The sequence below is a fragment of the Nyctibius grandis genome, chromosome 1, assembly GCF_013368605.1.
Source record: "Nyctibius grandis isolate bNycGra1 chromosome 1, bNycGra1.pri, whole genome shotgun sequence".
Lineage (NCBI taxonomy): Eukaryota > Metazoa > Chordata > Aves > Nyctibiiformes > Nyctibiidae > Nyctibius > Nyctibius grandis.
The window spans coordinates 28989006-29012236 of NC_090658.1; the positions used below are offsets into that span (position 1 = coordinate 28989006).

The 23231-nt window shown below is 40.9% G+C and overlaps 2 protein-coding genes across 2 annotated transcripts in view; one reads left to right on the forward strand and one right to left on the reverse strand.

Moving 5' to 3' along the window:
- The window catches only part of THADA (THADA armadillo repeat containing), a 169653-nt gene extending 156627 nt beyond the window's left edge, over window positions 1-13026 (reverse strand). The window contains exons 1-14 of the mRNA XM_068425082.1: window positions 12951-13026; window positions 11493-11587; window positions 10956-11086; window positions 10046-10194; window positions 9855-9887; window positions 8983-9035; window positions 7884-8070; window positions 7131-7225; window positions 6607-6827; window positions 4902-5593; window positions 4099-4250; window positions 3801-3956; window positions 2503-2625; window positions 1418-1541 (exon numbers count right to left, since the gene is read on the reverse strand). Coding sequence (XP_068281183.1) covers window positions 1418-1541; window positions 2503-2625; window positions 3801-3956; window positions 4099-4250; window positions 4902-5593; window positions 6607-6827; window positions 7131-7225; window positions 7884-8070; window positions 8983-9035; window positions 9855-9887; window positions 10046-10194; window positions 10956-11086; window positions 11493-11587; window positions 12951-13026 — 2287 coding nt within the window. The remainder of the gene's footprint in view (window positions 1-1417; window positions 1542-2502; window positions 2626-3800; window positions 3957-4098; window positions 4251-4901; window positions 5594-6606; window positions 6828-7130; window positions 7226-7883; window positions 8071-8982; window positions 9036-9854; window positions 9888-10045; window positions 10195-10955; window positions 11087-11492; window positions 11588-12950) is intronic.
- Window positions 13027-15125: 2099 nt separating this feature from the next.
- PLEKHH2 (pleckstrin homology, MyTH4 and FERM domain containing H2) overlaps window positions 15126-23231 on the forward strand; it is a 62293-nt gene continuing 54187 nt past the window's right edge. The window contains exons 1-2 of the mRNA XM_068396714.1: window positions 15126-15212; window positions 20493-21337. Of these exons, the coding sequence (XP_068252815.1) occupies window positions 15126-15212; window positions 20493-21337 (932 nt within the window). The remainder of the gene's footprint in view (window positions 15213-20492; window positions 21338-23231) is intronic.

Genomic DNA, 23231 nt, shown 5'->3' on the forward strand with positions numbered 1-23231 from the left:
TTACATAGTTTTGCTGTAATTCTTTCCAGAATAAGCACTGTATTCACATTTTCCTTAGCTATACTAAAAGAAGCATTAAAGTATAATTTTAGCTAAAGCATTATTTTAATATTGCTTACTTCTCTTAATAGGTCTTAAAATGCCATGTTTACTATTGGAAAAAAAAGTTTACCATATCCAAAACTTACTCTCAGTAATACAGAAAGTAACATTGCCAAAAACAGAATCCCATTTATTCATGTTAAATTCAGCATTGAAAATAACCTTTATTTTAGCTTTGCTTAAAAATTGTTTTCCTGGAAGTATGTAATATTAGAAAATAATTTCTCTCAGAAAAGGTTTAAAACTTCAGTTTTGGGGTTTGGTTTTGGGGGTTCTTTTTGTCAGAGGAATAATCTGCTAAAATGGAAGCCATTACAATTTTTTGCCTTTAATTTAAAGGAGTCATGATTTCTGGCAACTGGCCTAATGCTGCAAAGAAGGCAGAAATTTTAAGATGTAAAGAAGTGCACCATATTCCAGCACAACATAATAGCAGCTAAACCTCTTTTATAGAAGTAATGTCAGGCTTCTGAAATCCTACAGCAGCTACTATAAACAACTCTCAATACAACTTTCTATCAAAAAAAAAAAAAAAAGCAGCAAGAAAATACCACAAACTCATAATAATAAAATTAATGCGTTCATGATTTATCAGGGGGTTTAAGAAAAGATCTACCAAGAAGGCATTTTTTTCGTCTCTCAAAATCAACTTTTATCTTACATGCCTCATTTCTTTAAAAAAAAAAAGTTACAATTTAAGACTGAAACCATACTTTTATGTTGACTGTATGATCCAGAGACAAGATCTAGCAAAACCATCAATATTCCAAGGTTCTAACTAATACTTCCTGAATTGGGGTTATCACAATGTTGTAAAGAGAATTTAAAACAACAGCAGCACAACATCATAAACTGTCCAATGAAATTGCTCCTTATTTAGTATAATAATATCATTAGGATATGCAAGCCTTTTCAATCAAGAGTTTTTATGGTTTCAATGCTTTAAATTACTCATTATCAAGATATTAGAACAGGAAAATGGGGTAAACTTATCAAATATATTGAATCTTGTCCAAAGGTTTTCTTCATAGTAACAAAAATTCATTGAAAAACCTTGCTAAAAACAGGCTATGCAAGAAAATCCCAACTTATAAAAGATATTCAACAGGCCATAAACATTTGCATTTACTTCAATATTCCATTTTCCAAGAAAACTTACTACCCTTCCTTCAGGTAAAATGGAAGTGACACAGGGAATGTTATAGAAATTAAGCACTAAGAATGCCGTTTTACTTTGACAGAAGTTGACTAGCTGGCATGAAAGAATCTTCTTCAATACCTCCCATTCCTACAGCCTATAAATTAGGCTTCTCACCTTTTGGAACAGAAAATATTTCTGCTACTGATCCTAAAATAGTTAGTGCAGAAAATCTGGTTGGGTGTGATGAACCAGGAAACAGTACCTCAAAAAGTCTGTCACATACAGATGACATGAAATCCTGAAAATCACAAGAAAAATTTTAAGACAGTTTACTTGCTGCCCTACAAACAAAAGTAAGTAACTGAATTCAGGACATTCTACTTTACATGTTACCCAAAAAATTATGACCTTACAGTTAATTTGGAAGAATGGGAGGTCTACCTTCGTAGTACTGACAAATTTCTTCTTTCCTAGAGTACAGTGAAGGCTGGACAATCGGGTTTTTTGGTTGTTTTTTTTTTTTTTTTTTTAAAAAAAAACCCAACAGTTTCCCTTCCCCACTCCCACAAAAAAAGATGGCCATTGTATCAAAACTTTGAAAATTCGTTGAACAAGAAAAACAGAACTCAAGACAAGAAAGAGTTTAACACAAAGAAACTGATTATGTGAGCCTTCAAATAGGAAAAAAGGACAAATACAAAAGAAGTCTTCGTACTGAAGTCTTCGTGCTGAAGCTCTGTCATTCATTCTCTCACTGATCATTCTGGAGAGCTAGAAAAAGGCTGATGCCCAATGGATCTCTATTTCAAGCCCAAGTAACGTGCATCATTTAAAACTTGCTACTAAACTGCCAGAAGCTGACAGGACATTGTTCTGAGAATTTTAGTTTGGATTGGGGGCACATCTCCAGTCATTCCCCACTTACTGCTGTTTCAGTTCACGTCATGGAGCAATCCCTCAGAAAATAACCTTCATTGCTTTTGGACAAAACTAAGCTTAAAGATACCCTCCAAATACTAATGGGCACTCAGTTCATGAGACAACAGTACATTTAAGTCAAAATTAACTTGCATAAGTGCATGCAGAGCGGACAGAGTCCTCAGCACTGTTTTGCTTTACAGGTTTCTTCCTCCTGCACTGCACTACTTCCTAACACAGACACAGGCTACCTTACCCAGAGGTGCTCTCAAGAACAATGAATTGACTTTCAGAAATGCTACCCCACCTCTTAAATCTATATCTCTAGCAGTCTAACTTACTTTATATTGCTGCAAAATCCCCAAAGGATGCCTTTTAGTTGAGTTTTCAAGTAACTCTTGCTTGGTTTTATTTTGCTCCAATTTATAAAGCACCTGGGAACTTTCTTGTATCCTACAAAATAACTTTTAAAATAAAAGCAAAACATAGGTAAGGCAAGAATCAGTAACAGTTAAATAAGGGAAAGGGGGATTTTCAGCTTATTTTCCAGATCATATTGCTTGTAATTTTTAAAAAGTTTGCATATAGTGTAACATAGAACAGATCCTTCTTTCTCCACTCCAAACCCAAGTTTTTTGCTCTCCCTCTCTCATGACCAACATTTTTCCCCTCCCTCTGCACCTCCAACACCTTTTTCCATCTTCCTCCTTAAATTCATACCTAGTCTTCTCCTCCCACCTCCCCATTTTCTGTGGAACATATGTTCCTCTATAAATAAAAGCTCAATTAATGCATATAATTTTTATAGCTTACAGAGTTTGACTCACCTCAGGAGTGCTTCCCCCATCGGTTTTACTACCCACTAGTATTATTTCCTTTCTTATTACACTGCCTCTAACACAGTTTTTCCATCTCACATTCCTCAGTCTGTACCAGGCAAGAATGAAAAGAGATGGACTTCTCTTTTGTTTCCACCAAACTTATTCCCTAATTTTTCCCCATCTCACATTAATATTTTTGTCCTGCCACACTGCTTGCTTTTGCCATTTACATCTTCCAAAACGTTATTCATACATACTTCGTTTCTTCATGTTATTCACATTCTTCTACCACAATCTACATGTGACTTTGGCAACCTCCACAATGTTGACATACTCAGTCCCTGCAGACTATAACAGCACGGCCACATGTCATGCTATTCCCTTAATATTCCTCTACCTTGTCTTCCAAGCTAGGCTGCTGAGGCCGATCAAGTGACTGTGAATTCGCCTGAGCTCTGGTAAATCTATGTAAGCACACTCTCAGTCCACCACAAAGGCAACGCAAGGCTCACTGCTTTCTCTACAGCACATTACTTTGCTATTGGTAAAGTACATATACGCTGACAGGTTAAGTAACACTCACTACCCTTCATGATCAAGCAACTGTGTATATCACTTAATTCTTTGTTTAAGCCATCCTTGCCTGAAATGACTTATCACCATTCAGTTGTGTAATACAAATAACATAGTCCTGGTCTTAGAGCATGTACTCTTTCAGATGAGCAACTTCATAATGTACTCAGTATAACTTTTTTTTTTTAAATACTATGTAACTAACATAATAGGCACATTAGACATTGTTTATAGTTTGAAATTACCTTTCTCAGTAGAGAACATATCTGTTGCCTCACTGAAGGAGACTGGCTGTTCAAGTTGTACATCATAAAAAAATGAATTAGTTGCATTTCTTCCACAGACACAATTTCTGTGCTACGATGGGTTTCACAAAGTAAACCTAAAGCATCAATGCAAACCTGAAAGATATTTAGATGTTAACCACAAAAGAGTTACAGGCACCTGTGATGATACCTTTGTTTTAAAACAACGCTGACACAGTATTTAGGATCAAAGGAATTATTCTAACTTAAGGACACAAAAAAAACATTGTGCCTTTACCTGACTGTGCTGATGAACTAGACCCTGTTTTATACATTCCGTGGATACAAGACCGTCGCTAATGATATTTGAAAGCTCCAGGTGTCCGTGAGCCCTGGCTGTTCTTAGGCATGCCATCAGTGCTCCAAGAGCTCCTCTAGTACTGCGAGATCCTAAAGAAAATGAAAACCAGTAACAATTCTAGTTTGATTAACACAATGTACTAATTGCAATGCTTGTCAGAAACTCCCCGTACTTTCAACATGACCCCTACCCCCCTTTTATTTTTTATCATATAAACCCCAAAAGACAGTGTCTGTCATAGATTAAACTAGTTCTAAATCGCCTTGCTCCCAAAAAGCTTCATCTTGAACATGTCATTTAGAAAAAGGACCTTGTGAGGCCTCACAAGCCCTTATTTTAGAATTATGCTAAATTATGTCAAAAACTACAAGAGAATCATCAATCTCATATGCACAAATTTGCAGCAAAAAACAATCTCTAAAGCCATGTTACTGGACACACTTGTGTAAGAAATAACAGCAGAACAGAAAAATAGTAGAAAAAAATACTGGTATGTAACAAAGCTTTGCATGTAAAGAGAACAGTAAGGCACTCACAGTTAGAATACTAATTATTTTGCTCATGGTATGAGGACGCACTTATGATTATTATGAATTTCACCTTGAAATACTAACAGCAATAATAGCCATCTGGAATTTTTCTCCCAAATTAATTCTAATAATAATAGTAGGTCAGAAATCCCATTTCTGAGATTTTTTTTTTTTAAATCATAATTACAAATATGGTATTTATTTTCTTACCTAGATTAGCATCTGCAGAAGCCTGAAGAATTCTAATCATGTAGTTCAGACTGTCAGGGCTACATCTGAGCAATTTTGGTAAATAGTAATCTATTACATAAGTAGTTTGGTCATGGTTCCCTTCACACAGTATTACTACAAGAGGAGAAACCCAGATGTCATGCCACTGGTCAATCCAGGTGCTTTCCTGAAAACTCAAGGTAAAGTAGGTTTTGTGATTTGTAAACATGGTTTCCAAAAGATCACTAGCATAGGGTGCAAGAGACTGATCATTCATCACATCCAAGATTTGCACTGGAATTGTTCTGTCCAATTGTAGTATATTTTCAGTGCCCACACACTCCACAAGACAGCCAAGAGAAGCGTATTTCCCTTTCACATGCCATTCCAAGCTTAGTAAACGCTTTATCAGCCTCGCAAAGAATGGGTCTGATTTTTCATTGGATCCAGTAATGGTCATTCGGTGTATCTGAAGAAGATTCTTGAATATCAATTTGGTTTGGTGTCTAACAGCATCCAGAGGGTGTTCCCAGTTTGTATAAATGTATTCCAGCAGCTTCCCAACTACATCCGAGTTCCCATTAAGTTTGATTTTTAGATTTGGGGAGCCTGAAACGAGGGCAGCCAGTGCTGAATTAGTCCAAATAGCAAGGATTCTAGACAAAGATGTTGCCATACTGGATTCTTTTAACCTGTTAAAAGGAACAACCAAAAAAAAAGTTCATTATTTGCGTTTGTCAATTTTTTTCAAAAAATAATTTCTTTTATTTCAAAATAATTATTCATCATATCAGTTTACCTCACACTAAAACAGGTAAGGAGACACTAACCATTCATTGAAGAAAAGGAACTAACACAAAAAGGAGGTGATGAATTGGATGTTGCAAAGTGTATGCTTAGTTACCTGACATGCTATTAACAGGTCACAGCTAAAACCCCCAAATATGGGGAAAAGAAACCTGACAAGCCACTACACTTGCTATTTTAAAAACAAAAATCAAAATTAACATCCACACGCTAATATTTGAGCAGCATTATGTTACTGCGTGCTTCTTGAAAATATAAGGAAAACTTTTCATTGCCATATAAAACCGTAAAAACTGAGTACCATATGTGCAAAAACAAAATCACAAAACTGACCTCCAAGGCCAGAACAAAGGTTGAACTGAATACACATTTTAATCTCCTATCCAGTAGTGCTAGTAGCCCATTAGATGCAAGTAACCAAGGCTTCCAAGCAGAAAAAAAAAAAAAACACCACAAAACTCATCTTACTTCAAGTATTCCAGTTACCGGCACACTTTGTTTTCTTCTGTACTTCTAAAAGCATAGGCAGTGATGTCCTGAAACTAAAGTTTATCCGTCTACATTAACAAATGATTCTGCCACACCTTACCAACAGGTAGTAAGGTGGTAAACTAATCCCATTTACATTGGAAAAACAAAATTTCATTTTAGCATGCAAGAGAAAATTGTAACTTAGAACTATCTATGCAATATCAAGACATTATATTTTTCAAATTTATAGAGTTATTCTGAATACATTAAAAAGATGACACGATATGTGGCAAAAACTAGTATCATTACACTGAAAACATGAAAGAGAGATTCCCACGAGGACCATCTGAACCGTGCAAAAATACAAGTTAAAGATCAACCCCCTCCTCCCAAATATGAAACAATACAAATCAAGACACAGGCTTACTCTGAACTCAAAGACAACAAAACTGAGGCGATATCTAATAATAGTTTCTCTCCATTTTCACCCATGCTGCCATTCTTCCATTCCAGCATAGCCAGTGCTCCATGGCAAAGAAAAAGAAGGACCGAGTCAGGGAGTTCATCCGTACAGAGAGTCCCACAGTTACTCACAAACCACGCTGGCACACCTGCGTGTTTCATTGACCCAAGAAGCAAGTCACTGACCTGTAATAACAAAGTAACACCCACTACAGTATCTCAGCACAGAGGAAAAGCTATTCTGTCCATAACTGAGAATCTTAGAAGATATAAAGAGATTTCTTATACATTGTTTTTCTCAAATTCAAACCCCTAGTCTAATTATTTCATACAACAAGGAGAGAATAAAGGATTTACACTCCAGCAGAAGACTGATACAGAGGCTGGCAAGTCCTGCCATCCATACTAGCAATGTCTCTGAACACCACTGGTAGCACTGATTAATGACACTATGACATTTCACAGTCTTTAGCAAAGAAACACACTTACCAAGGAAGGTAATTCTTCAACTGGCTCATACATAGCTTTAGTAAACAGAATAACAGCCAGTCCTGAGGTAGTCTGAACAGTCTGCAGGAGAGTTGCTACATGGCAGAGAAAGATATTTTACATTAGAGTGCAGCAAACATTGTGTGCTAGAACTATATATCAAAATTATCAAGATGGTATTGAATTTTCCTAGACTACTTATAGTTGTATAATCACAAATCTGCAGTGTATTGGACAGCAAGTATTAACAAATTTATACTCGAGTGTAATATGAAACTATTAATACCTTTTAACAGACAGACAGAAAATATAGAACTGCTCAGTAAGACAAGGACGACTGTGGCATTTACATTAAATTCCACTGTACAAAAATATCTGTATAAGTAGTAAACAGAATTAGTTATAATGCACCAATAAATAGTTCTGACAGCATAAGTCATACAGATACATAAATTTTTGGTAGGCACAGACATTCAGTGACTCTCAAAAGTATTCCTGTTAGTTTCGAAATTATTAATAATAGCATTCACCTTGGTTTTTGTAGTAGGACAAGTTAAACTATACACTCCAAAATTACAATCTACAAATCATAGCTCACTGAAGGACGTACTACTGCTCCCACTCCCATTAATCTCAGCAGTTCAATTTCCATTCAAGCTAAACTAAGTTTTTATACATACAGGTTGTGTCTACTACAAAGACAACACGACTGACTTAATAAAAATATTTGGGTTTGAATGTTACTAAACTTACCATCCATTAGGAAGTTTGTGGAGCTTTTCAGTAAACTACACATACTTTGCCAAACAACAGACTCATGGTGTTTCCAAAGACTTCCCTGGATATTTTCTTCTAATTTCTGTACAAGCATCATTGAAACTTTAATGGCTATCAGTAAATCATTCATCAACTGAGTCTGAATAATACGATTTCCATGATTCTTTCTGTGGGAAAAAAAAAAAAAGACAGACACACACACAAAAAGGAAATAAAAATCATTCTTCACCATCCCTAGAAAACTACATTCTGCCAACTTCAGATAGAACTAATGGTAAAAACTAATTTATTGTTTGAGTTGACCAGATATGTAACTATAGGAAAACAAGAAGCAGACTCAAGGGCAGTGTTTTAAAATTAATTTAACAAACATCATGACAAATTCTACTACAGTTTCTGCAGGTTCCTGTTACAAACTTTCACTCATTTGATTCTGCCTGAGCAGAGCTGACTTTTTCCAGAAAGTTTCCAAAAAGACCAACAGAACACAGTGCTGCTCCCTTCTCATTTTTCAAGCAGTTCCTCCATGCGCAAAGCGTATTTCTATTATTTGACTTTCTTCTAACATGAAGACAGGCAACATGTAAACTTTTACTGTACAAAACACTCCATTAAGCACCCTTCTCCTCTGGGTACATGATGAGAGACCACAATGAAGTGGCTTCACTTTATGTAATGCTGAAAGATGTCAAGATATTAAATGACTGCTGTGAGAAACTAAACAGAATATCAATACCGAATCAAACACTCATGGGAAGTGTATCTATTAATTACAGTGTTCACTCACAATTCAGATAGCAAAACCACAACACAAAGGCCTCCCTTAAAAGTAGTAGTTCTAACAGTATCAGTGCCTTAAATACTACCGCCTTTAATTTTCCTCCTTTCCTCTCTTATTTTACATCATCATATTGCCACAGAAGAAATTCATCAGCAGTTTTGATGTAAAATATGTACCCCATGACACTCCCATCTTTCATCAGTGTATGGGTATCAAAGCGATATTCCAAACCATACCAGATTATCTTGAAGAGTGAAATAAAAACAGGTAAAATACAGTTTATATTTAATTAACTTGCCTGTTTTCTTCCTTTATGTCAAGTAGCGACTTCTGCAGAAACTGAAGAACTAGTGAAAATAATTATGGTATGAATTTATTCAAAAGAGAAACGGAACAGAAAAATTCCAGCAAAGCAATCACACATACACATCATACTCAGAAACAATGAGCAGTTACTCATATAGCGGTGTTTCTTCCACTCCGTAAACAGATTAAACTGAAATTACAGTGCAGATCCAAAGACCCAATGCTAAAGCAAAATCTCAAGCTGGTTTGTGACAACCTGGTACAAAACAAGAGTTTCCAACCCACTTGGCCTAATCCTGTGAGGCACTGAGAGTTCTGGTTCCTCAGTGAAAAGCTGAAATTACCAAGAGCTAAAGACAGAGCAGCAATAAAAAGTCCACAGGAAGCTGTGAACATTATCTGCATGCTAGGGGCACGATATGTCAAGTTATCCCATATTACCAGCAGATCAGACTTCTGCCAAATTACTGCCAAACACAATTCTTGCCACAGCAGGCCTGGGCTTGCTATAGTCAAGACCAGCTGTTAACAGCTCAGTGTTACCACATCCAAGTTCATCACAAGGCACACAACAGAGAATACTTCACGTAAAGTAGCATCAACTTCCCCAGACCTTTTAAGAATCACTCACTGGTACCTTTTCAGATTTATATCTAGGGCTGCTCAACAAAGCAAGATGTACAAACCAAGGGAAAGTCTTCGACAAAAAAGTACCACATGAGGGTAGTAGTTATTAAAAATTAACCAGGAGGAAATCAGATCTGATAGATCTTTATGCCTATCTCATGTTAGTTCTTCACACACAACCCTCCCCCCACCAATCTACAGTGAAACTTCTTTTACTATAAATATAACTTTACCTTCTTCAAACAGCTTCTTAATACTTGCTCTACCTAGAGGAAAGAAAATACATTTTAACTAGTGAACACTAGCCAGTACCATCTATTTTACATAGATGAAGATGTAAGCACTACTATTAGGTGTCACACTAAGATGCAAACCAATGTTAAGCAGGTTAAAACAGAAGACAATATATTCAGTGTCATTGTACCTAAGCTGAAGTCCTCCATACAGGAAGCAAGGTTGTCCAGTACTTTTCTGTACAAATATACGTCTGTGGTTTTCAGTTCTTCCCTAAGGCAGCATACAAAGCTTTGTACAGCTAACACCATAAACTCTTCAGGGAGACTGTTTAGTGAACTGCAACAGTAAGAAACAGCACGATCAGTTAGCTCACACTGGGGTGTTAAATATCCACTTGACTAAAGTCAAAGTCAGCTAAAACTCCAATAATACAGATGTTGCTTCCTGCATGAAAACATTCTGGTTTAAAATAAACACACACATTTTAATTTTGCAGCTAGAAAACCTGTCAAAGGGGTATAAAGCTCTGGCACACAACCAAATACAGGATAGAAGCCCTGCTTCTCTCAGTGGGACAACAAATGCTTTCGGATGTAGAAATGAATACAGCTAAGAACTGGATCTTAAAAATGTTAAGGCTGTAATAAATTCACTAAAGAAATACAACAGTAATTTTGCAACAAAAAAATTTAATTGTAATAAAAATAGGCACAAGAAACCACAGTTTAGTTATGATTCCTCTGAACAGCCTTCTCTTTACATTGTCAAAGTTGAGATTTTTTTAACAGAAGTATTTTGAATTTCTATTCGAATACTGGATTTTAAAATTCAAAGTGCTAATTATATACTATGTTGTCTTTCCAGTAATGAAACAGATCAAAATAATACTTCACTTTGAAGTTATTTATCCAGTCATATATTGCATTATTTATAATTAATATTTTTAGCTAAGCAAGAAAGAAAACCACTACATATTCACATATTAGTATCACAAATTTTCAGTAATTAAACTACAGCAATTTGTAGTGCACGACAAACTACTGACTTCTAGATAAGGAGAGCATTTTAAAAAAAAGGCTTATTATTCCTTTTTTTACCTTGCTAATACTTTTTTCAAGGGATTCTTCGTACCCAGTGAAAAATATATGTCTCCCAAAATATCCAAACAAGCTTTAACCATGGGATCACACACAGAGTTCTGATCCATCTTCTTTACCAATGGCACAATCTATAATCAACAGAACACATGATCAACAAAAACTCTGATATACCCTCATCATTAACAGAGGCAGAACTCCCTCTCATCCAAGTATATGGTGCAAAACTGCCCTCTCTTCACCATACCCTGTTGAGTTTCAGGTATTGAATAATGTTCCAAAAACACCCCTGATACCAAAAACAGGAAACTTGGTATCACTTGCCTTCCATCATTTTCAATAACTGTAGCCCTTGCTAATTTAAGTACTAGAACTACATTTCTCCCTAAGGCACGTGCAGCAGTAACAACTGCTTTTTACCTGTTTCCAGGAATGTAAAACATTATAGAGTTTATTTTAGAATTGTCTTGCCCATTAACAGTGCACATGACACACTGTCAGTTACCAAAAGCCACCCTAACAACAGTGAAGTCTTACTTGCTTAAGACACTGGATCTGCTGGATGCCGTTTCTCAGCTGTGCGCAGTGCAGAAGCAGAGATGCCAGGTTTTGCTCTTCAGCCTTTGAAAACCCTACATTTGGAAGAAGAGTCTCTTTTTAGAAAGGAATTACAATAAGCAGTATAAACAATACATAATTTACAATAAGAAATCACTGCTTAATTCTTAGTTTGTCTTCTGTTCCAGTAAACCTACTGGTGCCACAATTCCTTAAGTCACCTCACAACACCTTAACACCATTTTTTTTCTAACAAATGAAAAAAATTACAAGTTTCCCTGCAACGTAATAGTAGGCCTCTGAAGACCAGTTTCGCAAAATCACAGCATGGCTGAAGTTGGAAAGGACCTCTGGAAGTCATCTGGTCCAACCCCACCGCTTAAGTAGGATCACCTGTAGGAGGCTACACAGGACCATGGCCAGATGGCTTTTGAATACATCCAAGCATGGAGACTCCCCAACTTCCCTGGGAAACCTGTGCCAGTGCTCAGTCACCCTCACATTAAAAAAGTGTTTCCTAATGTTCAGAGGGAACCTCGTGTTTCAGCATGGAAAAGAGCCTGGCTCCGTCTTCCTTACACCCTCCTTTCAGTCATTTTTTACACACTGATATGATCCCCCTGAGCCTTCTCTTCACCAAGCTGAAGAGTCCCAGCTCTCTCAGCCTTTCCTCATTGGAGGGATGCTCCAGGCCCTTCATCATCTTAGTGGCCCTTTGCTGGACTCTCTCCAATATGCCCTTTCTCTCTTGTACAGGGGAGCCCGGAAACGGATGCAGCATTCCAAGTGTGGCCTCACCAGCACTGACTAGAAGGCAAGGAGCACCTCATAGCAACTGTAGTATACAAATCTTGTATTACTCATTTTTGGTTTTATTTTTTTTTTAAGTAAAGACCACTGAAAGTTCATATTATCACACAACCCCCCCCCCTCAAAATAAAAGCATTTGAACAGTATCTTCAAATCAATTTAACTACAGAAAATACAAAGACTGGGAAAATACACTCCATATGACCTCCAGAGATCCCTTCCAATCTCAACCATTCTGCAATTCTTTGAAATTCAGTGTTATCCCATATATTAAGACTAGTGCTTCAGGTAGCACTAAATTACAGGCCTGCAAATGGGATCACAAGCAAGACCTTCTGCCACCTTCACACCAATGATAAAACAAAGCAAAGAGCTTTCAATCCAAAGACACGGTGCTCTAAAGGATTCTTTTAACTCTGCCAAGGTAAGAAGTCATTGTCACTACAAAATAAAAACAAACCACAAAAGAGCAAACACACCTAAAACCCACAAAACAAAACCACCCGACATAAAACATAACAAGAAAAAAAAAAACAAACAGATCAATTTCAGTAGCTACTCAAATGCATTCTACTAACAAAAACAAACAACACAAAATTAGTTCGGAAAAAAAAACACCCCACTTACTCTGAAGTTTTTCAAGCTGCTGATGATCAAGAAAGAACTCATCTACCTGAATTTCCTTCTTCTTCTTTAAAACCATTTTAGCAGACTAAGAGATACCTGCTCAAAACAAAACCCCACACAACCAAAAAATCCAGGTCACATTTTTGTAAAAGCATAATTACAAACACTTCCTATGACAATGGTCTTTTCACTGTCCTGAAATAATGTTTATTGCATTATCTGTGCAATTTCTTTTAAGATAATAGCTCTCTTTATCAACTTCAGCTATTTCAAGCATTTTGTCCAAAATTCACCCAGACTTCAGGGCACAAAATGGAAGACATAGAAAATGGGATTTCAGCATTTGCTGGATGATTGACAAACTGTCTCACTGGAGTTTTTACTACACTTGTTATGTAGTCGGTGGCATGCCCCTGGATCAGAGTTTGAAAATATCATGCAGAAGCTTGGGAATTACACCACAAAACTTCTGTTGCTCTGTTTCACGGTTCAAAACTCATTTAACTTGTATTAATGTAAAATTACAACTGTGTAGCAAAGAAAATTTGTTTCTTTAAAACATCTCAACCAGTTCTGTGTTCACTATAATGGATATAACAGATAGCAAGTTACTTTTCTTCTTTAAGGTAACGGCAAGTTAACATGCACTAGAGTTTCACTGACTTACAAGCTTGTTACCAGAGAACAGCTAAGGCTGGAAGGGATCTCTGGAGGTCATCTGGTCCAACCCCCTGCTCAAGCAGGGCCACCTGGAGCCAGTTACCCAGGACCATATCCAGGTGGCTTTTGAATGTTTCCAAGGGTGGAGACTCCACTGCCTCCTCTGAACAACCTGTGCCAGTGCTCAGGCACCCTCACGCCACATCTGGTGCTTCCTGATGTTCAGAGGGACCCTCCTGTGTTCCTTTCAGTCTGTGCCCACGGCTTCCTGTCCTGGCACTGGGCAGCACTGAAAAAGTCCGGCTCCATCTTCTTTGCACCCTCCCTCCACATATTTATATATACCGATAAGATCACCTGATCTATTACCTAGTCCCAGTTGACAGTGATCAGAAAGCATAACTTCTTTTATTTTCTTCTAAAAACAGGAGGCCTCAGCCTTTTTCCCCAGGCAGTGGGCACCACACGACAGCATCTCACCAGCGTGCCGGTGCCCAGGCAGGGTAACGACACGGCCGCCCTGCGACCCTTCGGGCAGCCTCACGGAGACACGACCCTGACTCACAGCGCCTCAGAGATGCGGCCGGCCCGGCTACCGTGCGAGTGCTCCACGTTCTTCCTGACCGAGCGAGGCGGCGCGAATAACCCCGCGCCCCACAGCAGCTCCCAGCGTGCTGCCGGGCCCCCGGGCCGGGCCAGGCCGCACCCGCCGGGGCCTCCTCCGGCAGGCGGGCGGCAGCGCAGGCCCGGTGCGCAGCGGGGCCTGGGAGCGGGGGGCAGCGGCACCTCCACCATGGAGGCCGCGGCGGAGAGCGATAGCAGAGGGGAAGGGACATGCCGGGAGGAGGCTACCCGCCCCTTACCCGAGGGGAGACTCACCCGCGGGCGCCGTTTCCCTTCCCGGTCTCCGCCACCCCGCCCGCACCACGTGCCGCCCCGAGAGGACCGGAGCCGCCCGCCACCAACCAGGGCGCGGGGGCCGCACCCGAAGCGCTCCCCGGCCCGGCCCCCTACAGCCGGCCCCGGCGCCGCCTCACGCCGGGACCGAGCGCCCTGGTGCGGCGGGGCAGCCCGAGCAGGTGTTGGCCGGCGGCCGCCGAGGCTCCCGCAGCACAAGGGCAGGCAGCGCTGCCCGCCGCGGGACTGCGCCGCGGGACCCTGCCGGCCCCAGCGCCGACCTTGGAGCATCGTCCTCAGCGGCGGTGGCCGCCACGGCAGCCGGGTTTCTTTGGAAAATACTTAACAAAAAGATAAACCAACATTTTCTCAAACTGTAAAATAATTAACAAAATAAAAAGGTCACCTTTTTGGTATATAAGCATTTTATTTTTGGCCAGAGCTGGTTTGTTATTTACGTTTTCAACATCTATGTCATGTGCCTTTCACAATTCTTCCAAGTCTTGTATAACTTAAGTAACAAGTATGTAATTAGCAAGCAATTGGCTCCCAAATGGAGATGTTTTTACCAAGTCCATGAGTTGTATCTGGCAAAAGGGAAATCTTGCACTTGTGAAAATGGTGATTGCAAAAGCGGTTATTGAAAAATACCAGCTTACCATAGCAGCCATGCTTCCGCTAAAGTTTAAGAACAACATCATTTTGGTAAGGAAAAGGGGGAAAATATAACAAAAAACATTCCTTGCCGCTTGACTTTCACCCAGCAGTAATTGTCTGGGCAATCTAAACAGCTGGACTCCAGGAGTCTGTTCAGGACTTTCAACAAACTTCTGGATCTGAAGTTTCACAGTACCTTCTGACTTCTGACATGGTAATGGCCAAAGGAATTCAGAAAAGGTTTAACCATATCCAAACACATGGAAACTAATTTGAGTTTTTCTCTGTTGGTTGGTTGATTTTCCCTCTGTTTTGTGTTCAGCCATTTCTAGGAAACTGACATCCTTATTGGGCGCTATGAGTCGCAGTGACCTGCTTAAAATGCAGCTCCAGCTCGAAGAGAGATTGCATGCTCACGTGATTTAACCTGCCAGCTAAATCAGACAACACATCCTCATTTAGTGTAAGCAAAATCTCCAACAAGCTAAGCTAAGTCCCCAGTTCCTTGTGCTCAATTCAATACCTGAATATTTTACATTCAGTGTGATCCTCTTCCTACAGGTTCCCCAATTTCAGGGGAAACCTTTTCAGGGTCCCAGCTCTATGTATTCCAGATCATTTTCTGTAACACTAGGGATAACTTTCCAGCAACTTGCTGCTTTCCAAAGGAGCTTTGCTCCCCCCAAGTTTTTCCAGTTAGAGGAAGCATCAATGCCAGGGAGCTGTCAGGTAACACTCGAATCCACGCTTTGTAGTGCAATGTAAAGTCACCTCAAGAAATGAAACACTAGCATGCAAGACCCACACACCTCAATTGCTCTGTTCTCCAAGAGCATGAATTTTCCAGTATCCAAAATAACTGATTTAGAACTAGCTCACATACCACCTCTTAGCATCTCACCAGGCGTGGGTTATTAGGCTTAACTACCCTTGAGAAGCTAAGTCACTCTGTTCTCATAATTTCTGTTCTGCTGGTAAGGAGAAACAGACCCTGGAATTACTGGTGTTGTGGCTCTGCTATGCTCTGCTCTGTGCCTAAAGCCAGAGATCTTGCAGAGACCAAACAATTGCAGTGTTAGAAATTGCTAGGGAAAGAATAAAAAACAAACCAGAAAGCATCACTATGTCGCTGGATAAATACACCTGCACCTTGAATGCCATGTGCAGTGTTCATCCCTACATAAAAAGAATACAGTAGGACTGCCAAAGCTGTGAGGTAGGTAGGGCAAGAAGGATGGCCAAAGGCAGAGAGGGGCGTCTCTGTGAAGCCATCAAAGAGAGTAGGTAGCTTCACTCTCAGAGAGAAACTACTGAAATTGAATATGACAGAAATGTCTAAAATATTTTTTCACTGTCTCTACAAAAATTAAGGGGAAGCAAATGAAACAAGCAGATGGCACGTCCAAAACAAAATTAATTATTTAAACCATGGAGCTCATCATCCTAGGACATTTTGGATCTTGAAAATTACATTTGTTCAAAAGCAGCTGGACTAAATCATGGAAGAAAAAGAAAAACAGCAAAAGTATCAAAACACAAAACTTCTGTCTCACAACATCCCTGAACCACAAAGCAACTGGAGACTGGGACAGTATTCTGGGGAAATGACACTTAACTTCCCTGGGTACTGGCTGAGGACGACAGTCAAGGGACGGGATACCAGGCTCAATGGACCCCTGCTCTGACCGCGTACAGCCATTTTTACTGTGATGTCTCAGCAGGTTTGTGCAATGCATCAGAGGTGGGTTTTTTAAGTGCTGTATTTCTCAACAAAGTAGCAAATCAACATCCACCAGTGAAAATCCCTCTCAGATTTCCCACATTGTTGGAAATTTTAATGTTTGAGCTGTAAATTTTAGTCTTGAGCTAAGGGTTTTTATACCTATATCCAGTAAGTAGAATATTTTATATTTTAAGTTTATTTCAGAGGGAGATGATGAGCTTATAATTTGAAAACTCTCAGAAATTGATTATTTAGAGCAATGTAGAATTTTACCACTCTGTGGCGCCAAACAATTAAAAGAGGTTGTGCTTTTAAAGGGGAGACATGAACCTTCTCATAAGCCGTATTTTTCTTATGTAGAAAATGCCTTTAATAATAACTGAACTAACTGTAGATTCTTCCATTCAAAGGTACCAAAGCACAAATACTGGAGGCTATTTAGATAAGATGCCATTTTTCTATCACTGAAAGACAAGCCATAGCCTTGAAAGAACAAGATTTTAGGACATGTCATGGTAATAACATGAATTGAACAGGAATGATCTTTCTGCCTTTCCCCTTTTCCACGTAAATAAAATCTTTAAAGCTGTTTTTTGTCAAGAAAGATCAAGATACTTTTTAATTAATTTGAACAGCACCTGAAGATGATCTATTTATTTATATCACAGTTTTGTAATTGCAACTAGTATAAACAACATCATGGGAACTTTTTCTCTAGTGCAAGAGAAAATATATACGTCAAATATATACGTCAAATATATATGTCATCCTTTCAAAGAATCCACATAGAACTGAATTTACAGAAGACATTTTATAATCTAAGATTTTGGGATCACAAGATGTTTTCTGGAATATATTTTCCAATTGTAGACACACATACCAGTCTAAAATACCTAAACTTAAATGGTTGCAATGTTTATCTGTGTGAGAGAGGACAAGAACAAGCTCCGTTTGTCATGATGGGGGTAAGGTTCTAATCCAGCCATGTCAGAATCACGTTCTACGTACTCAGGAAAGTCTCATAAACCCCAAAATGTTACCTTCTAGTTGCAGGTTTGATAACGACTTGATCATATGTGAAATGGAGCTAGTGGCATCTTTTGGATTAGCTTCCATGCTCTAGAGTAGATGTTTTGCAATACAGTGTTCATAATACTTCAAAACAAATTAGGTTATTGTTTAATAACACCACCAGAAATTTAGAACTTACTTTCTTGCATTAAAGTCAATTACAGACAGTAAAACCCACACAACATGCACATCTTCAGTCCACATTGTCCTGGTGTTGCAGGGATAAAACTTATAGAATCAATTTTTTGTTACATTTTGTTTCAGTTTGTAGCCAGCTGTGGTATGGTAATCAAGGCCGTTAGGAGTGAAAGCGAGGGCAGCTGACCCAGGCTGGCCCACAGGTGTATTCTATAACATTAATGTCATGTTCACTATAAATGGGAAAGCTTGAGGGGTGCTCTTTTGTTCTGCTTGCTTCTTGATAGTTGTGACGTATGGAGACTTGCTACCACTCTGTGGGCTGAGTATAACTTTGTATCTTTTGTGTTAATATTGATGTTGTTTTTCTTATATTATTAAATCTGTTTAAATTTCAACCCACAAGTCTTCCTCCTTTTTCCAATTCCCTTTCTTAGCTGGGGAGGGATCTTGGGTGATAGACCAACTGGTTATTGTTGAGCCCCAGGTGTGAGCTAAACAGAGAGACACACCTAGAGGCTAATATTTAGAGTCCACGTTAGAGAGGCAAATATTTAACGGGTGTTTTGACTTTGGTTTACTTCTGTAGTGAGCCAGCTAACAGGTGATCATTCCAAGGTACAAATACCTGGTCTTGCAGTTTGCTTCTACAGCATGCTGTGTACCACTTTTTTGCATGTATTTGCAAGACTCCACCTTGGATTTATTACTGCTTGTATATAACTTCCATCAGGACAACAGCAAGGAGAAACGACTCTCTTCCTGAGACAGTGCTTATGTGTACAATAGTTTTCTATGTCTTTGCCTGTAAGATTTATGGCTTTCCCCCTTGCATTCTAATTACAAAACAAAGTTGTATTTTTTTCTATGTGTCCCAGTTGTTCTAGTGGTAATTTTATTCCCTTCAGTAACTGAACACAGATTCTGGCCACCTCTACATACTTTACAGGTAAGGGCAGTTCAGAGAAAATCCTGAATATCCCTATTCCTTCTTCCAGAGTATTTTTTTCATGCCTTTTTATATATCAGTCTTGAGAGCTGTGTGACTGCAGGGCATTTTTATTATCTGAGGCCAAAGAAAATGTCAATCCACAAAACAAACGGAAAGAAACACTCAGCGAGCAGGCTTTGCTCTCCCTCTTGCGGTCTACCCGTGCCTTCGCGGAGCCTTTGCTTCTCCTTCGCTCACCGCGCTCTCAATTCAAACGCTCTCTGCAACCTTGGGTGTATTTAGAGAGAACGTGTCACTACTCAAGGAAATGGTGCGGCCAAAGTTTTCATTAAACACCAATGCTAAATCATTTTGTATGGCATCTGTTAGGAATCGAATGATGATTTTTGTTCTTTTGGCGAAATCTTTTAATCTAAAAAATTTTTCAGTTAATTTCTTTTTCACGTAGCTTGAACACTCTAGACAGGAGGTATCAGGTGGAAAATAATTCACTTCTTGCTATATCAGCAATTGTGGTTTTAATACATTTTTCAGTGATGAGTGTTTAAAAAATACATGAGGCACTTAGGAAAGTACTAGCAAATGAAGCAGTTTCAGTCAAGTTGTTTGGATACTTGAAGGTCACTGCAAGTGAGTGGAAAATTGGAGGCTCTACTGAACTGAATAGGAAAAAATGAAATTGTCTGTATAACCAGCTGGGGAGTATTTGAGCTTTTAAAACTTCTTTTTTTGCAAACAGAAAGAAAAATTGCACTTTCACTGACTCACAGATGATTGTGAAAGAGCAGTTTACACAGTATTACTCTGCACACCTATGTTAGAAATAAACCCCAGAAGGGTAAAGTGCAGTGTTTATGCACCAGAAGAATCTGTAAAACATTTGCCTCTCCAAATCATAATCCAAACAAAACACAATCCCCAAGTCTCAGTCCGAATTAATGTGTATATAAGGAAGATCCCTCTATGTGTCAGCCAAGCAACATCCTAATTACTTTTTCCAAAGAGTTTTTAATACTTCAGGCAGTCTTTCAGAAGAGACGGAGATGGCTGGTTACCTGAGCTGTACTCGCAGCTCTTTTGAGCCGGAGGGGATGCAGAGCTGCTGCCAACATGACTCACCAGCACGTGCACCTGCTCCTTCACCCCAGCTAATGCTAAAATGCAAAGCGTGTCGTTACCTATTGGACGTGGCACCTCTGCAAGACCCCTTCATCCCATAATATCCCCATCACTGCCTCGGTGACTGCATGGTTCCAACCCTCGGGTTTACACTTGACAAATGACCTTCCACAAAAGGTGAAATTTAAGTCACTGTAAGCTCCAACGTTGGAGCTGACGAACTTCAGGACCAGTGTATGCATCTTCCTAACGCAGTCTCCCCTTCAGAAATACACACAAAGTCAGAGGAAGAATTCCTAATTCACAAAGGAACTTCAAACCCTAGGACGGTGAGGGGGTAAAGGCATGCCCCCTCCCGACGAGGGGAGCGGAGGGAGGCAGAGGCTGGCGTGTGGCCGAGCCCGAGCTGCACACACTCGGATCCCCTCCGTACTGGAGAGCCGCCGGGCTCCCGACACCCTTCCCCGCACAGAGCACGCCGTGCCGTGCTTCGGGAGGGCGGCTCCAGCCAGCCTCCATCCGCCCTCCGACCCGGCTCTCCCTCCCCGGCACCCCGTCGGGCCCAGAGCACGCCGGTGACGCGGGGGCCCGCAACCAGAGGCCGTCTGAGGAAGGAGCGGCGGGGCAGAGGCGCCGGGAGCCCACCCCGCCGGCGGGACATCGAGGCCGGGACAACCCGGGCCGTGCCGCTCGCCCGCGTCCCGAGAAGGGCCCCCCGGCGCCGAACGGCTCCCGCCGCCGCCGAGCCACGCAGGCCCCGCCCGGGCGCCCCACCGGGGGCGGCCCCCCGCTCCTCAGTGGCCGTCGCGGCCGTCGCTCAGGCGCCCGTGCCGCTCGCCGCGGGGATGGTGGGGCGGGCGCCGAGGGGCGCGGGCAGCCGCGGCCCCGCAGCGCCCACAGCCCGGACGGCGCCCGGCGCGGCAGCGCGGCGAGCCACGGCCGGCCAGGTTTGACCTCCCTTTCCTTGCCCCCTTCCCTCCCTTTGCGAGCGGGGCCGCGACGGGCGGGCGGCAGCGCCCGGGCTGGCCCCCGGCTCTCCCCCGGCGGGGCGGCTCCGGGTGCGCCGCCGCGGGGTGTCGCTCCCCGGCGGCGGGGCACGGCGGGACAGCCGACGCGATGCCGGCTCCGTCGGGCGTCGGATAGCGTCACGCGGCGCCGTCACGGTGGAGGGTGACGTTGTGTTAGGTCACGGTGGTGTCACTGGCTGCGGTACCCCGGGCGTGCGTCAAGCGGTGTCCCCACGGCCGGAGACCTCAGGTCGCCTGAGGTCCCTTGAGGCCCAGGCTCCTCTCGTCCTGTTGGCAGTGCCATTGCCGTCTCCCTGCTGTCCCCCCAGAACGGAAGGCGCGAAGAGAACAACTTCCAAACAAACATGGAAAATTAAGTTCTTTTTAAAATATGTACACCGACAGCTTTCAGAATTTCACATAAAAATTAAACATGAGTACCTGGTGTGATGTCACACTGCGACCTTTAAAACTGCTGTCATCGGGAAAAGGACGTAAAATAACCCGTACTTTAACGCTGTTTGCTGCCATTTCCCCGGGCAGCCAGGCGGGCAGTGGCTCAGTAATGAGCTGGGAGGGGGCAGCCTGGCCCCTGAAATTAGGAGGGCTGTCGGGGGTCTGCACCCGGTGCGGGAGTGGGAGAGCCCTGGATGACGTGCTGCTTCACAGGAACAGCCTCATCAACATCTAGGAAGCAGCTGAAAAACCATTTGTAAATCAGATGTTGAAGGAAGTTTTAAATAGCTTAGGCTACAGTTTGAGCACAGAATTATGCAAAATGAGTCAAACGGAAAATAAAGTCACCAGTGTTTTGACATGAGTAAGGGCACTGGCCAGCAACAAACCTGAGAATTACTTCCTTGATTCCCAAACAGGTCCACTTTGTGTCTCATCATTTCCTTTCTCCAGTCCAGCCTTTATGGCTCCAAAAATATTTGAAAGTGATGACTTTGGGTGAAAAGGGTGGAAGAAAGGGGCCTGAAATTTGAGAGGTATGGTCCAAATGCATTTGGGCTGGTGGACATTTTAGGATGGTGTAGGGAACCCACCATATACTGGGCAAGCCCACTCCTATTGAAACAGAAGGACTTACCAGGCTTTCTCCAGCAGAGAAAGGACATACAGAACATATGGACAGAACATGAAGTGTTTAGTTAAACACCGTGTTTTGTTAAGAACAGAGGAAAACACTGACAGTGCAATAAGGAGTATGTAAATTTTTAACGTGTTTCAAAAAGCTAGAACATTGTTCCCTCCTTCGCCCTGAAATGTATTTTGATAATTTCTAAGCAGACGGCAAAGAAGAGGAAATTATCAGCCCCTTTGGGGAGAATGTGACATTCTGACTTCTTGAAGCCTATGAAGAGGTTTATAAACTTAAAAAATGAAAAAGACGGATTTAATCTTTCCAGACTTGTCAAACTTGTCTCAATTAATTTTTGATGACATAATTAGAACTTACCGCTCTAATGTGCGTTTTTTTAGTTTACTTTTCAAAAGATTTTATTTTTAAAGAGTCAGGGAGAACGGAGGGCTTTGCGGTGGGAACTGGAGCAGGAAGAAGGGGAGGACTCTGTGTAGGTTCAACTGCTGATTCAGAGGACTCTATTAAGCCAAGAGAGATGAACTCATTTTTTTCCTCCCATGGGGAATCAAACAAGAAACAGGAAGTCATTGATTCAAAGTAAGATCATTCACTCCGCAATTGTAAACAGTGTATTATGTGCCTGTAAATATTTCCAGAACCCATTGGCTTGTTGGAAAATATGAAGTAAATTATAATAATCTCCAACAAGCATCCCACAATAAAAAGAGTTATTTTCAAACTTTTTATCTGTAATGTTTATACAGTGGAATATTAATTAGCTTGGACATTGAGAAACTACTTGGCTGAACGCATTGTTCACTGCCAGAAATTCAGCTACTCAAATGTTTTGTCTGTTGAAAGACAAAACATTTTTAACTCCACCCTGTAATATTGCGCCCTACGAAAAAGCAAAAATTCTTTCACTACTTGATCCGTTTGTTTTCACTACCACAAACACTGAAATGTCCTA